Below are 14772 nucleotides of genomic sequence, written 5' to 3'. Positions count from 1 at the left end.
GTTACAAACACCTATAAGTGCTATCATAAATTTCCATAATCCCTGTTGGCTTGAATGAAAAGGTGTTCTATGTGCTCTACTGTCTGTCCATTAAAACCCACCAATGCCGAGGTCCCCGCTGCCTTGAGTTACACTGCACCGTTTGTTATGGTATATCATCATTTAAGGTTACAATAAATAAAATGGTTTTAAAACAATTAAGATAGACACTTACTAATTTCATACAAATCTCACAGCCTTGACTTTGCTGTTAGAGCAGAACAGGTAAGTCCATAATTGCAGGCACAGATTCTATTACCTGCTGTCCAGATGGATGTGGTCTTGGTCTTTTGCTACTTCTAAAAGCAAGATCCCAAGCATGTTCTCTTGATCTGGACTCTGAGAGCAACTAGACAGTGTGTTCCTTATCTGCATAAGATAAAGAGGCATCAGTACATTAATTATTACTACTGGATTACAATACCACAATTTTTAACAAGGTAGGCCGGGTTCACATCTGCGCTGGAATCTCCCTTTGGAGTTTGCATCGCAGATCTGGCATAAAGCACTTAAAGAAATAGTGCTGCTGGCAGCAAAATACTGGACAGCTGAGTGGAAACTGAAAGGAATCCATTATAGTCAATAGGGTCTGCTTGGTTCTGTTAGACGGATCCGTTTGGTCAGGGGATTCCACTTTCCTGCTCCCCGAACGACGCAGGACAACAAAACCCCCCGCCGCTTATACAAAGCATCTACATATTGTGCTTAACATTCCAGATTTATAAAGAAGTTTCATGGGCCACTAATTCAAGGAAATGTCCTAGGATTTGCAGTGCAGACAGCACTCATCCTGCAAATTCTGCACTACAGATATAATACTACCAATACTGTACATAGCAGGTGAGCAGCACCTAGAGATTCTGGCCTTTTGTCTTGGTGCCACAGTTTTTTAGCTCTTGGCTGGACATCTGCTTTAAAGGGGTTGTCCCGCGGCAGCAAGTGGGTCTATACACTTCTGTATGGCCATATTAATGCACTTTGTAATGTACATTGTGCATTAATTATGAGCCATACAGAAGTTATAAAAAGTTTTTCACTTACCTGCTCCGTTGCTAGCGTCCTCGTCTCCATGGTTGCCGTCTAATTTTCGCCGTCTAATGGCCAAATTAGACATGCTTGCGCAGTCCGGGTCTTCTTATCTTCTCAATGGGGCTCCGTGTAGCTCCGTGTAGCTCCGCCCCGTCACGTGCCGATTCCAGCCAATCAGGAGGCTGGAATCGGCAATGGACCGCACAGAAGCCCTGCGGTCCGCGGAGGGAGAAGACGCCGGCGGCCATCTTCACCGGGTAAGTAAGAAGTCACCGGAGCGCGGGGATTCAGGTAAGCGCTGTCCGGTGATCTTTTTTAACCCCTGCATCGGGGTTGTCTCGCGCCGAACGGGGGGGGGGGGGGGGGGGGTTTGAAAAAAAAAAAAACCCGTTTCGGCGCGGGACAACCCCTTTAAGTAATACTATACTAAGGGGCCACGACTCATAGGCCCACGGGCACAGCTCTAATATCTCAATGGCCACTCTGCCCCTGGTTATAGCTACAATAGTAACTACATATTTCCATGCTAAGTTAAATTCCATCGGGGGGCAAGAGGAAAGATTAGGAATATATCCAAAAGCATAAACTTACTAACTGCAACTTCTTCCGACCTTCCCCTTTCTCTTGCTTATCAGCGGCAGATTCTTTATAGGCAGCATTGTATCTGTATAAGAGAAATGTGCATAAAATTACTTATTTGTTGGATTCTCCATAACATTAAACAACTATGTGATTGACATTCAAGTCTGTTTTAGGCCTCATTCCCACGGACAGATTATCCTGCACCTATTAAGTTCTATTGAACCTGATAGCTCAATGTTCACGCGCGGAATTCTACCACAGAATTCCGCAGCATGAAAGAAATCGCAGCATGTTCTAATTGCTGTGGGAAAATGTGCGTCCGGCTTCCATTGTAGTCAATGGAAGCCTTCCGTAATGCGATACTTCTGCTGTGAGCACAGCAGAAGAATCGCATGATTACGCATCACCGCCCCCCGCCGGGGTGTCATGCACTGTGCATGTGTTCCGGCTCACTGGATAGGACTCTCACGGCGCATCCAGAGAGGTGAGTATTGGGTCTTTGTGGGGCGCCGTGTTGGATTCCGCTGTGATATTCCACTGGCGGAGCCTAACACGGCTATGGGCAGGAGGCCTTAATCATCAACAACATTTCATGTATTTCATCTAGGTGCGAATGTATAATATTGCAAAAAAACAAAGTGTGTTTTAAATAATGTCATTATACATATATATATAATAATGTCATTATATATATAATAATGTCTATATATTATACATACACACACAATTATATGTATATATATATATATATATATATAGTATATAGATATCCATGTACTATAGTATCTTATATTTCTTGTTTCCAATGGGTCTAGAATTTCTCAGTGGCTCCTTTTATTAAACAAATACATGCGGGTAGAGCCAGTAAATATAATAAAGAATAATAATCTTCATTTATATAGCGCCAACATATTCCGCAGCGCTTACAAAAACAGGGGGATACAGCGGACAGACAGTCAGTGGCATTCTGAGGGACCGGTGCTGTGATGTCACGGGAGGAGGTGTATAACTGGATGCTGTCAGCACAGTGGTGGTATTGGAGGCCAAATCTCCTGATGGCTTGTCCAATAGGAGCTGTGTGGATGGAGAAGATGTGGAGGCCAAGGACCGAGCCCTGGGGGGACCCCAACTGCAAGGGGAAGAGGAGGGGAGGTAAAGTCAGCAAAGGAGACCCTGAAGGAGCGGTCAGATAGGTAGGAGGAGAACCAGGAGAGAGCAGTGTCCTTTAGGCCGATGGAGCGAAGCATACTGAGGAGGAGTTTGTGGCCAACCATGTCAAATGCTGCGGAGAGATCAAGGATGATTGGTAGGGAGTAATTGCCTCTTGATTTGGCTGTCAAGAGGTCATTTGACACCTTTGTAAGGGCGGTTTCTGTTGAGTGTATGGGGTGGATGCCGGACTGTAGGGAGTCAAGAAGAGAGTTTTTTGATAGCTAGCTTACAAGGTGAGAGTGAACTAGGCATTCTAGCAGTTGGGAGATGAAAGGGAGATTTAAGATGGGTCGGCACTTAGTAGCATCAGTCGAAGCAAGAGTCGGTTTCTTTTAGCAGTAGGGATATGATGGCATATTTGAAAGAGGAGGGAAAAATGCCAGGGACCGGAGGAGGTGTGAGAGGAGAGGGTCGCTAGCGCAGGTGGTGGGGCAAACAGAGAAGAGCAGTTTGGAGACTTCTTCCTCTGTTGTTGGTCTGCGTACAGACAGTGAGCAGGAACTAGATGCAGTACTTACGAGACTAGGGTCAGGGCTTGTCTGAGATTAGGAGGTTATTTCCAACGGATGTCATTGATTTTCTTTTTAAAGTAGGCAGCCAACTCTTCAGCCCTGAGATCTGTCACTGGGGGCTGCAGTTTTGGGATGAGAAGGGAGTCAAAAGTATCAAAGAGACTTGTAGGATTATGCGATAGTGAAGAGATGAGAGAGGTGAAGTAGACTTGTTTGGCATGGTGGAGGGCAAAGTTGTAGGTTCTGAGCATGAATTTGCAGTGGAGAAAGTTTACGGACGTTTGCGATTTTCTCCCCAGCCGTTCAGCACATCCAGAGCACTGCTGGATGGAGAATGTTTGAGCCAGGGTTGCCGCTGTCTGCATTGGATGGCTTCGGTTATGGGGGGCGCCGTCTTATCCAGGGCATGTTTGAGAGTGGTGTTGTAGTGTGCGGCAGCCAGGTTGGGGCAGGAGAGGAGAGAGATAGGGGACAGAGAGGACTGTAGGGACTCAGCAAAGTATTGGGTGTGAACAGCCTGAAGGTTCCTGTACGTACGGTAGGTAGGAGGGTCTGGGCAGAAACTAGGAAGCTTGACAGAGAAAGAGAGGAGGTTATGGTCAGAGAGCAGGATAGGGGAGTTAGAGAAGTGGGAAGCAGAGCAGAGACGGAGGAAGATATATACAGTGCATGTATGTGATGGCACCTGGACAGTATTTTTTATTATATATCAGACATATACTATCTATTCTGTATATGTATTTGTTGATATGATGTGCAACAAAGACAGACAGCAGAAATACATTTAAAAATTCCTAACGTGAGAATATGAACAATGTGGCTATATATAATAACATACGACCACTAATTTAATTTCGACAATACCCATTACGCAGTTTGTATTTTGCACCCCTAAATACTTGGGGCCGTGACCTTGACACAGCCATTTTTTTAAAGGTTTTCACGGTGTCTGTCTTTGATTGTGTGTGTCATAACAATAAAAACTTTTTTGAGACTTTTGATACCAAGTTGTGGGGTGCGGTATGTTTTCTCATATTTGTTCTTTAAGTCTAAATTAGTTGTGCTAGCGTGAATTTCATTTAAGCACCCCGGTTATATTAGTTGTGGATAGACAAGCGTGCCGGCCATAGTGTATATAGTACGTTTACTTGTGTGTCAATCATAGATATTAGCTTTCCTTATTTATATATTTCTTTTATTTTCTCTCATCCTAAACATGGACGGACATCCGGCGTGTCGATGCCACTGGCCCAGACAGTTTAGAAGGTAACAGCATTGCATTCTTACAGTCGTGTGTTCCTGCTTTCAGTACCGCACATGCAGTTGTAGTACGACATCACCGCTGATTTCTTCTCCGCCGTCCTGTGGCATTCTGCCTTCAGATTTTCACTGTGAATAGACAAGTAATGCCGTATAAGCTCACATTTAACTTTAGACCGATGGCTTACTTCCTGGTAACAATCACCTGAGTTATGTCTCATTTTGCATTAGCAATAATTCTAGAATGTGTCAGAGAAGGCTTATTCCGAAACCAAACTGCAAATTCATTTAGTATTAGAGGAGATTTGTCACATCTACGGCTTTCTTAATTTTGCTACTTAATTTAATGAGACTTGAATTCATACTAGAAAGATCTATGCTTGGTATTATAGCACAGACAGTTCAATATGTAATGCATTATACGCTCACTCATCCTATGCTAATGACTGGACCGTATGATGATAACAATTTGGTGCACCCTATCTATAAGTTAGTACATCCTATATTTCTTTTCCATACCCTCCAGAGTTAATGATCCATAACACATAGTTCATAGCTCAGGACAAAGTGTGAGGCTTGGAGTATAAAATAACAAATGGTTTGGTTTTCACAGAGCAGCATGCTGCACTATTTCAAAGGAACATTTTATGGACCACATTCTATAAAGTCTGGTTAACCCGCCTCAGCTCTTTTTTTTTTTTTTTTTCCCCCACAACTTTATTTTTGGTGTTTTTTTTCAATGATACCATCTAACATACTATAGCAATAGTGTACTGGAAACTGTTAAAAACATTCTTAGTGAAGTGAAATGAAAAAAAATGCAATTTCACAATTTCTTTTGGAGGAGGGCATGACTTTTTATTTTGTGAGGCAGTAGGATTCTGGAGATACCAAATTATTTGTATATAATTTTGAATGTTGTACTAGTTTTTTGAAAAACAAAATTTCATTCTGTTGCCATTTTTGACCCCTGTAACTTTTAGTTTTTTCCTATAATAGGCCAGTATGAGGGCTTGTTTTTTTCAGCTCTACTTCCTATTCATAGCCTTTCAGGTTACATACGACTTTTTGATCACTTCTTATTTAACCTAATTTTTCGTTTTACTGTATGTTGATCTTAATTAAAATTCAGAGCTTCAAATTCCCTGCTTGTCTGCACATAGCCATTGTGTATGAGTGATACCATTTTGGCTGCCTGCAGCAATAGGTGGTGCTGAGACATCTAATGAAGAAAGCATTATCTTTGTGTTGGATGAAAGCTTCATAAATTCAAGTACACTGCATTTATCTTCACAGGGGTTTTGCAGGCACAAAATGAAAATTCAGAAAATGCTGAAATCTTGGCGGTGCAGCTAAGTGGTGGCAACCTGCATCTTGTCCCCGCCACTCTGGATCCTCGTTATCCCATGCAGGCGCTGATCTGCCACTGTGCTTACATGCATCACTTCTGCAGTAAACACAGCAGCAGACAGTTGCCTACAACTCCCAGCATGCATAGAGCTTGTCCCCCGGCCAGCGCTGTAGCTCCGCCCACAGCTCAAAGGTCTGAACTGCACATGAGCAATATAGCGCAGTGCTTCCGCTCTTGTCCTCCCGTCATGCACTGCTCACAGGATGTTGGAGGCTAAGGACAGGGAAGAAAGTAACAAATGCAGACAAGATGTCAGGGAAGTGGTGGAGGGAGCCTATTACAGAATGACTTATTGTGATTGTGTCCATTAGATTTAATAATGCTGCTCTGTGCCGGAATATCCATTTAAAAAGCTGCATAAGGAAATGCAGATAATTTGGATCTCTGTATAAAAAAAGTGGCTTTGACACCTATAAAAAAGAAGGCGGCTAATATTTAAAATAAAAACCATTACCAAACAATGGGTCGAGTTTAAAGACCCTTAAGTAATATAGCTTCCTTTTAAAATAAATTTTATGCCAAACTTCCAACTCAGAGCAAAACAGAAACATATGATAGACTTCATTTTGCTGTATTGAACATCTGATGAATATAGGATGATTATTTTTGCCTTAATTTAGTAATATTTAGAGATGAGCGAGCACCAAAATGCTCGGGTGCTCGTTACTCGAGATGAAATTTTCGCGATGCTCGAGGGTTCGTTTCGAGTAACGAACCCCATTGAAGTCAATGGGCGACTCAAGCATTTTTGTATATCGCCGATGCTCGCTAAGGTTTCCATTTGTGAAAATCTGGGCAATTCAAGAAAGTGATGGGAATGACACAGAAACGGATAGGGCATGCGAGGGGCTACATGTTGGGCTGCATCTCAAGTTCCCAGGTCCCACTCTTAAGCCACAATAGCGGCAAGAGTGGGCCCCCCCCCTCCCAACAACTTTTACTTCTGAAAAGCCCTCATTAGCAATGCATACCTTAGCTAAGCACCACACTACCTCCAACAAAGCACAATCACTGCCTGCATGACACTCCGCTGCCATTTCTCCTGGGTTACATGCTGCCCAACCCCCCCCCCCCCGCACGACCCAGTGTCCACAGCGCACACCAAAGTGTCCCTGCGCAGCCTTCAGCTGCCCTCATGCCACACCACCCTCATGTCTATTTATAAGCGCGTCTGCCATGAGGAGGAACCGCAGGCACACACTGCAGAGGGTTGGAACGGCCAGGCAGCGACCCTCTTTAAAAGGGGCGGGGCGATAGCCCATAATGCTGTACAGAAGCAATGAGCAATCCAATTCTGTGCCACCTCCATCAGGAGCTGCACACGTGGGCATAGCAATGGGGAACCCATGTGCCACACGCTATTCATTCTGTCAAGGTGTCTGCATGCCGCAGTCAGACCGGGTTTTTTTTATAAATAGTCACATGTAGGTACAACTCCGCAATGGGAATTCCGTGTGCACCCACAGCATGGGTGGCTCCCTGGAACCCACCGGCTGTACATAAATAAATCCCATTGCAGTGCCCATCACAGCTGAGGTAACGTCAGGTTTAATGCAGGTGGTCTTTGGCCCACACTGCATGCCCCAGTCAGACTGGGGTTCTTTAGAAGTGGACACGTGCAGTTACAACTCCGTGTGGACCGACAGCATGGGTGGGTGCCAGGAAGCCACCGGCGGTACATAAATATATCCCATTGCATTGCCCATCACAGCTGAGGTAACGTCCGATTAAATGCAGGTGGTCTTCGGCCCACACTGCATGCCCCAGTCAGACTGGGGTTCTTTAGAAGTGGACACATGCAGTTACAACTCCGTGTGGACCGACAGCATGGGCGGGTCCCAGGAAGCCACTGGCGGTACATAAATATATCCCATTGCATTGCCCATCACAGCTGAGGTAACGTCCGATTAAATGCAGGTGGTCTTGGCCCACACTGCATGCCCCAGTCAGACTGGGGTTCTTTAGAATTGGACACATGCAGTTACAACTCCGTGTGGACCGACAGCATGGGTGGCTCCCTGGAACCCACCGGCGGTACATAAATAAATCCCATTGCAGTGCCCTGCTCAGCAGAGCTAACGTCAGGTTTAATGCAGGTGGGCTTCGGCCCACACTGCATGCCCCAGTCAGACTGGGGTTCTTTAGAAGTGGACACATGCAGTTACAACTCCGTGTGGACCGACAGCATGGGTGGCTCCCTGGAACCCACCAGCGGTACATAAATATATCCCATTGCAGTGCCCAGCACAGCTGAGGTAACGTCAGCTTTATTGCAGGTGGGCTAAAAATTACTAGGATTACAATGTAGGCGAGGGGCCCAAAAAATTGGTGTACCAACAGTACAAATGTACTTCAGAAAAATTGCCCATGCCCAACCAAGAGGGCAGGTGAAACACATTAATCGCTTTGGTTAATGTGGCTTAATTTGTAACTAGGCCTGTAGGCGGCCCAGTTAAAATAAAAATTGGTTCAGGTGCAAGTTTCAACGCTTTATTGAATTGAGAATTGAAACGTATAAACATTGTTTACAAAAGTTATATGACTGAGCCTTGTGGGCCTCAGAAAAATTGCCCGTTCGGCGTCATTACGTGAGGTTTCAGGAGGAGGAGCAGGAGGAGGAGGATGAATATAATACACAGATTGATGAAGTTAAAAGGTCCCCGTTTTTTATGGTGATAGAGAACGATGCTTCCATCCGCGGGTGCAGCCTACGTATTGTTTAGGTATCGCTGCTGTCCGCTGGTGGAGATGAGAAGTCTGGGGAAATCCAGGCTTTGTTCATCTTCATGATTGTAAGCCTGTCGGCACTGTCGGTTGACAGGTGGGTACGCTTATCTGTGATGATTCCCCCAGCCGCACTAAACACCCTCTCTGACAAGACGCTAGCCGCAGGACAAGCAAGCACCTCCAGAGCATACAGCGCGAGTTCAGGCCACGTGTCCAGCTTCGACACCCAGTAGTTGTAGGGGGCAGAGGCGTCACGGAGGACGGTCGTGCGATCGGCTACGTACTCCCTCACCATCCTTTTACAGTGCTCCCGCCGACTCAGCCTTGACTGGGGAGCGGTGACACAGTCTTGCTGGGGAGCCATAAAGCTGGCAAAGGCCTTGGAGAGTGTTCCCCTGCCTGTGCTGTACATGCTGCCTGATCTCTGCGCCTCCCCTGCTACCTGGCCCTCGGAACTGCACCTTCGGCCACTAGCGCTGTCGGATGGGAATTTTACCAACAGTTTGTCCGCCAGGGTCCTGTGGTATAGGATCACTCTCGAACCCCTTTCCTCTTCGGGTATGAGAGTGGAAAGGTTCTCCTTATACCGTGGGTCGAGCAGTGTGTACACCCAGTAATCCGCAGTGGCCAGAATGCGTGTAACGCGAGGGTCACGAGAAAGGCATCCTAACATGAAGTCAACCATGTGTGCCAGGGTACCTGTACGCAACACATGGCTGTCCTCACTAGGAAGATCACTGTCAGGATCCTCCTCCTCCTCAGGCCATACACGCTGAAAGGATGACAGGCAAGCAGCATGTGTACCCTCAGCAGTGGGCCAAGCTGTCTCTTCCCCCTCCTCCTCATGCTCCTCCCCCTCCTCAACGCGCTGAGATATAGACAGGAGGGTGCTCTGACTATCCAGCGACATACTGTCTTCCCCCGCCTCCGTTTCTGAGCGCAAAGCGTCTGCCTTTATGCTTTGCAGGGAACTTCTCAAAAGGCATAGCAGAGGAATGGTGATGCTAATGAATGCAGCATCGCCGCTCACCATCTGGGTAGACTCCTCAAAGTTTCCAAGGACCTGGCAGATGTCTGCCAACCAGGCCCACTCTTCTGTAAAGAATTGAGGAGGCTGACTTCCACTACGCCGCCCATGTTGGAGTTGGTATTCCACTATAGCTCTACGCTGCTTATAGAGCCTGGCCAACATGTGGAGCATAGAGTTCCACCGTGTGGGCACGTCGCACAGCAGTCGGTGCACTGGCAGATTAAACCGATGTTGCAGGGTGCGCAGGGTGGCAACGTCCGTCTTGGACTTGCGGAAATGTGCGCTGAGCCGCGCACCTTTCCGAGCAGGTCTGACAAGCGTGGGTAGCTTTTCAGAAAGCGCTGAACCACCAAATTAAAGACGTGGGCTAGGCATGGCACGTGCGTGAGGCTGCCGAGCTGCAGAGCCGCCACCAGGTTACGGCCGTTGTCACACACGACCATGCCAGGTTGGAGGCTCAGCAGCGAAAGCCAGCGGTCGGTCAGCTCTGTCAGACCCTGCAGTAGTTCATGGGCCATGTGCCTCTTCTCTCCTAAGCTGAATAGCTTCAGCACGGCCTGCTGACGCTTGGCCACCGCTGTGCTGCCACGCCGCGCGACACCGACTGCTGGTGACGTGCTGCTGCTGACACATCTTGATTGCGAGACAGAGGTTGCGTAGGAGGAGGAGGAGTAGGAGGGTGGTTTAGTGGAGGAAGCATACACCGCCGCAGATACCAGCACCGAGCTTGGGCCTGCAATTCTGGGGGTGGGTAGGACGTGAGCGGTCCCAGGCTCTGACTCGGTCCCAGCCTCCACTAAATTCACCCAATGTGCCGTCAGGGAGATATAGTGGCCCTGCCCACCTGTGCTTGTCCATGTGTCCGTTGTTAAGTGGACCTTGCCAGTAACCGCGTTGGTGAGGGCGCGTACAATGTTGCGGGAGACGTGGTCGTGCAGGGCTGGGACGGCACATCTGGAAAAGTAGTGGCGAATGGGAAGTGAGTAGCGCGGGGCCGCAGCCGCCATCATGTTTTTGAAAGCCTCCGTTTCCACAAACCTATACGGCAGCATCTCCAGGCTAATCAATCTGGCTATGTGCACGTTTAACGCTTGAGCGTGCAGGTGCGTGGCGGCGTACTTGCGCTTGCGCTCAAACAGTTGCACTAGCGACGGCTGGACGCTGCACTGAGAGACATTGCTGGATGGGGCCGAGAACAGTGGAGGTGAGGGTGTGGGTGCAGGCCGGGAGACGGTCGTGCCTGTGTCCTGAGAGGGGGGTTGGATCTCAGTGGCAGGTTGGGGCACAGGGGGAGAGGCAGTGGTGCGAACCGGAGGCGGTGAACGGCCTTCGTCCCACCTTGTGGGGTGCTTGGCCATCATATGCCTGCGCATGCTGGTGGTGGTGAGGCTGGTGGTGGTGGCTCCCCGGCTGATCTTGGCACGACAAAGGTTGCACACCACTGTTCGTCGGTCGTCTGTACTCTCAGTGAAAAACTGCCAGACCTTTGAGCACCTCGGCCTCTGCAGGGTGGCATGGCGCGAGGGGGCGCTTTGGGAAACAGTTGGTGGATTATTCGGTCTGGCCCTGCCTCTACCCCTGGCCACCACACTGCCTCTTCCAACCTGCCCTGCTGCTGCACTTGCCTCCCCCTCTGAAGACCTGTCCTCAGTAGGCTTAGCAAACCAGGTGGGGTCAGTCACCTCATCATCCTGCTGCTCTTCCTCTGAATCCTCTGTGCGCTCCTCCCTCGGACTTACTGCAATTACTACTACCTGAGTGATAGACAACTGTGTCTCATCATCGTCGTCCTCCTCACCCACTGAAAGCTCTTGAGACAGTTGCCGGAAGTCCCCAGCCTCATCCCCTGGACCCTGGGAACTTTCCAAAGGTTGGGCATCGGTCACGACAAACTCCTCCGGTGGGAGAGGAACCATTGCTGCCCATTCTGGGCAGGGGCCCGAGATCAGTTCCTGGGAGTCTGCCTGCTCCTCAGAATGTGTCATTGTAATGGAGTGAGGAGGCTGGGAGGAAGGAGGAGCAGCAGCCAGAGGATTCAGAGTTGCAGCAGTGGACGGCGTAGAACTCTGGGTGGTCGATAGATTGCTGGATGCACTTTCTGCCATCCACGACAGGCCCTGCTCACACTGCTCATTTTCTAATAAAGGTCTACCTCGTGGACCCATTAATTGTAAGATTAATGTGGGGACGCCAGAAACGTGCCTCTCTCCTAATCCCGCAGCAGTCGGCTGCGATACACCTGGATCAGGAGCTCGGCCTGTGCCCACACCCTGACTTGGGCCTCCGCGTCCTCGCCCGCGTCCACGTCCTCTAGGCCTACCCCTACCCCTCAGCATGGTGTATTACCAGTAGTGCAGAACCAGAACGCTGTAATTAAATGTGCCGCTTATTGGCCTGTGGTTGGAGGCTGACTTCGCTTACGGAACGCACAGCAGAGCCAGGAAAGAATTTTGCGCAAGCCTGTAGTGAGACGTAGGTGCGTATGACTGAGCTAGTGGAATTCACAGCGCAGAAGCAGTCAAGTGTCCAAAGGCCACTAGTAGGCCTTAAGTATTTTGCTTCTATTTTTTTAAAGGCTGAGCTGAGACACCAGACAGATACTGTAGGCAGCGTATATATGTATACTGTTTCCCTCTGGACAGGATGACTGCGGTGATGTAATGGGCAACGCAGAGCCAGGAAAGAATTTTGCGCAAGCCTGCTGTAACACTTAGCTGCGTATTAATTAGGACTACTACCCCCAGCAGAGACGCAGTACACTCAAGACGGTCACAGGCAGGCCAAAGATAGTATTTTTCCCAAATTTGTTTGAAAAAGCCCACTGCCTATATAGACAGTATATCTCTTTCACCTTTCCCACTGTCCCTGCCTCACCGCTACTGGCCCTATACTATGTAAAATTACTGCAGACTGTTTCCCTCTGGACGGGATGACGGCGGTGATGTAATGGGCAACGCAGAGCCAGGAAACACTTTTGCGCAAGCCTGCTGTAACACTTAGCTGCGTATTAATTAGGACTACTACCCCCAGCAGAGACGCAGTACACTCAAGACGGTCACAGGCAGCCCAAAGATAGTATTTTTCCCAAATTTGTTTGAAAAAGCCCACTGCCTATATAGACAGTATATCTCTTTCACCTTTCCCACTGTCCCTGCCTCACCGCTACTGGCCCTATACTATGTAAAATTACTGCAGACTGAGGACGCAATGCTCTGCACGCCCGGTATGCAAAAAAAAAAAAAAAGTGCAACACTGCTCACAGCAGCCTTAACAGTACTGCACACGTTCAGATGTGGCCCTAAGAAGGACCGTTGGGGTTCTTCAAGCCTAAAATAACTCCTAACGCTCTCCCTATAGCAGCAGCAGCATCAGCAGCACTGTCCCTGATCTCTGTCAGAATGCATCTGTGGCGAGCCGCGGGCGCGGCAGATTTAAATACTCCGGTGACACCTGATCTCCCCAGCCACTCACTGCAGGGGGGTGGTATAGGGCTGGAACATCACAGGAGGAAGTTGTAATGCCTTCCCTGTCTTTCTTTTGGCCAGAAAAGCGCGCTAATGTCTCAGAGATGAAAGTGAAAGTAACTCAAACATCGCGTGGTGCTCGTCTCAAGTAACGAGCATCTCGAACACCCTAATACTCGAACGAGCATCAAGCTCGGACGAGTACGTTCGCTCATCTCTAGTAATATTTATTTTGCATCCATGTGATAGCATATATAGACTATGAGCAAGTATAAGTATCCCTTACATTAGCCAGTATGTTCCTCGGAGTATATATTCTTGACACGTCAACAACGACTGTGTCACTCGCAACGTCTGGTAGACAGCACTGACAACATTCTGCAAGAATACAAACATTTGTCACTTTATAGGTCATGTAGAGAATCCTTACAGAGTACTAAGCAATTACAAAAAGGCTCATTATGAAGTACAGTACTGTGCAAAAGTTCTCGGCAGATATAGAAAAATGCTGCAAAAGCAGAACTGTTAGGCCCAATGTCCATTTGCAGGGCAGATTCTACTGCTGAATCCCGCTGTGCCTGCCAAGATGGGGAGAAAAACTTTTTCTTACCTCTCCAGTGCAGATCTTCTCCGTGCCGGCCAGATCTTCTTTCTTCAGCACGGCGGATGCGTCCGGACATAACAGCGACGTGCCAGACGCATGTGTAGTGCTATTTTTTTTAATCTTCTGCTTTCCCGCAGCACGTCCACAGTGACAGCTGTGGCTGTGCTGCGGGGCGACCTCTCTTCATACAGCGCGGGCGTTAGCTGTTTATTACAGCTGACACCCGTGGGCAGTAGCTGCAATCGGCTGTGCGGCAGATCGCGGCTATTAACCCTTTAAATGCCACTGTCAATTCTGACTATGGCATTTAAATCCCCCGAATGATGTATGGGGGTCCCGTACTGCCTCCCCGCGGTGAGATCGGGGGAGCTGTGCAGGTGTCATGGCAGCCGGGGGCCTTTTAAAAGGCCCCAAGGCTGCCTTGGGAGACTGCCTATCAAGCCATCCCTGTGGGGTGGCTTCATAGACTGCCTGTCAGAATGCAGTATGAAGTAATGCTATAGCATTATGTCATACTGCAGGAGTGATCAAAGCATCTCATGTTGTAGTCCCCCAGGGGGGGCTTAAAAAAAAGTGACAGTGAGATCAATAAAGTTTTATTGTATTAAAAAAAAAGTAGTAAAAGTTTAAATCACCCTCCTTTTGCCATATCTATAATAAAAAAATCTAAATCATAAAAGGAAAATACATATTTAGTATCACCACGTCCATAAAAGTCCCATCTATCAAAGTAGCACATCATTTACCCCGCACAGTCAATGGAAAAATTTAAAAAGTTATTGCGCGCAGAAGATGGCGGCAGAAAATAATTGAAAAAAATTAAATGTCTTTGAAAAAAAAAAAGTAGTAAAGTAAAAAAAAAAAACTATACAAGTTTGGTATTGTAATAATCGTACTGACCC

The 14772-nt window shown here is 47.9% G+C and overlaps 1 protein-coding gene across 4 annotated transcripts in view; it reads right to left on the bottom strand.

Moving 5' to 3' along the window:
* The window catches only part of IKBKE (inhibitor of nuclear factor kappa B kinase subunit epsilon), a 65032-nt gene that overhangs the window by 20167 nt on the left and 30093 nt on the right, over positions 1-14772 (bottom strand). For all 4 annotated transcript variants that reach the window (XR_010792574.1, XM_066600195.1, XM_066600194.1 and 1 more), the window contains 4 exons: positions 13553-13644; positions 4662-4763; positions 1660-1732; positions 299-408 (listed from right to left, as the gene is read on the bottom strand). Coding sequence is in view for 3 of the 4 variants with exons in the window: in XM_066600195.1 (XP_066456292.1) it covers positions 299-408; positions 1660-1732; positions 4662-4763; positions 13553-13644 (377 nt within the window). In the remaining variant the exon portion in view is untranslated. The remainder of the gene's footprint in view (positions 1-298; positions 409-1659; positions 1733-4661; positions 4764-13552; positions 13645-14772) is intronic.

This window comes from Eleutherodactylus coqui, chromosome 4 (genome assembly GCF_035609145.1).
Source record: "Eleutherodactylus coqui strain aEleCoq1 chromosome 4, aEleCoq1.hap1, whole genome shotgun sequence".
Classification (NCBI taxonomy): Eukaryota; Metazoa; Chordata; class Amphibia; order Anura; family Eleutherodactylidae; genus Eleutherodactylus; species Eleutherodactylus coqui.
Note: the sequence above shows the minus strand (reverse complement) of the source record. Positions and strands in the feature narration are given on the sequence as shown.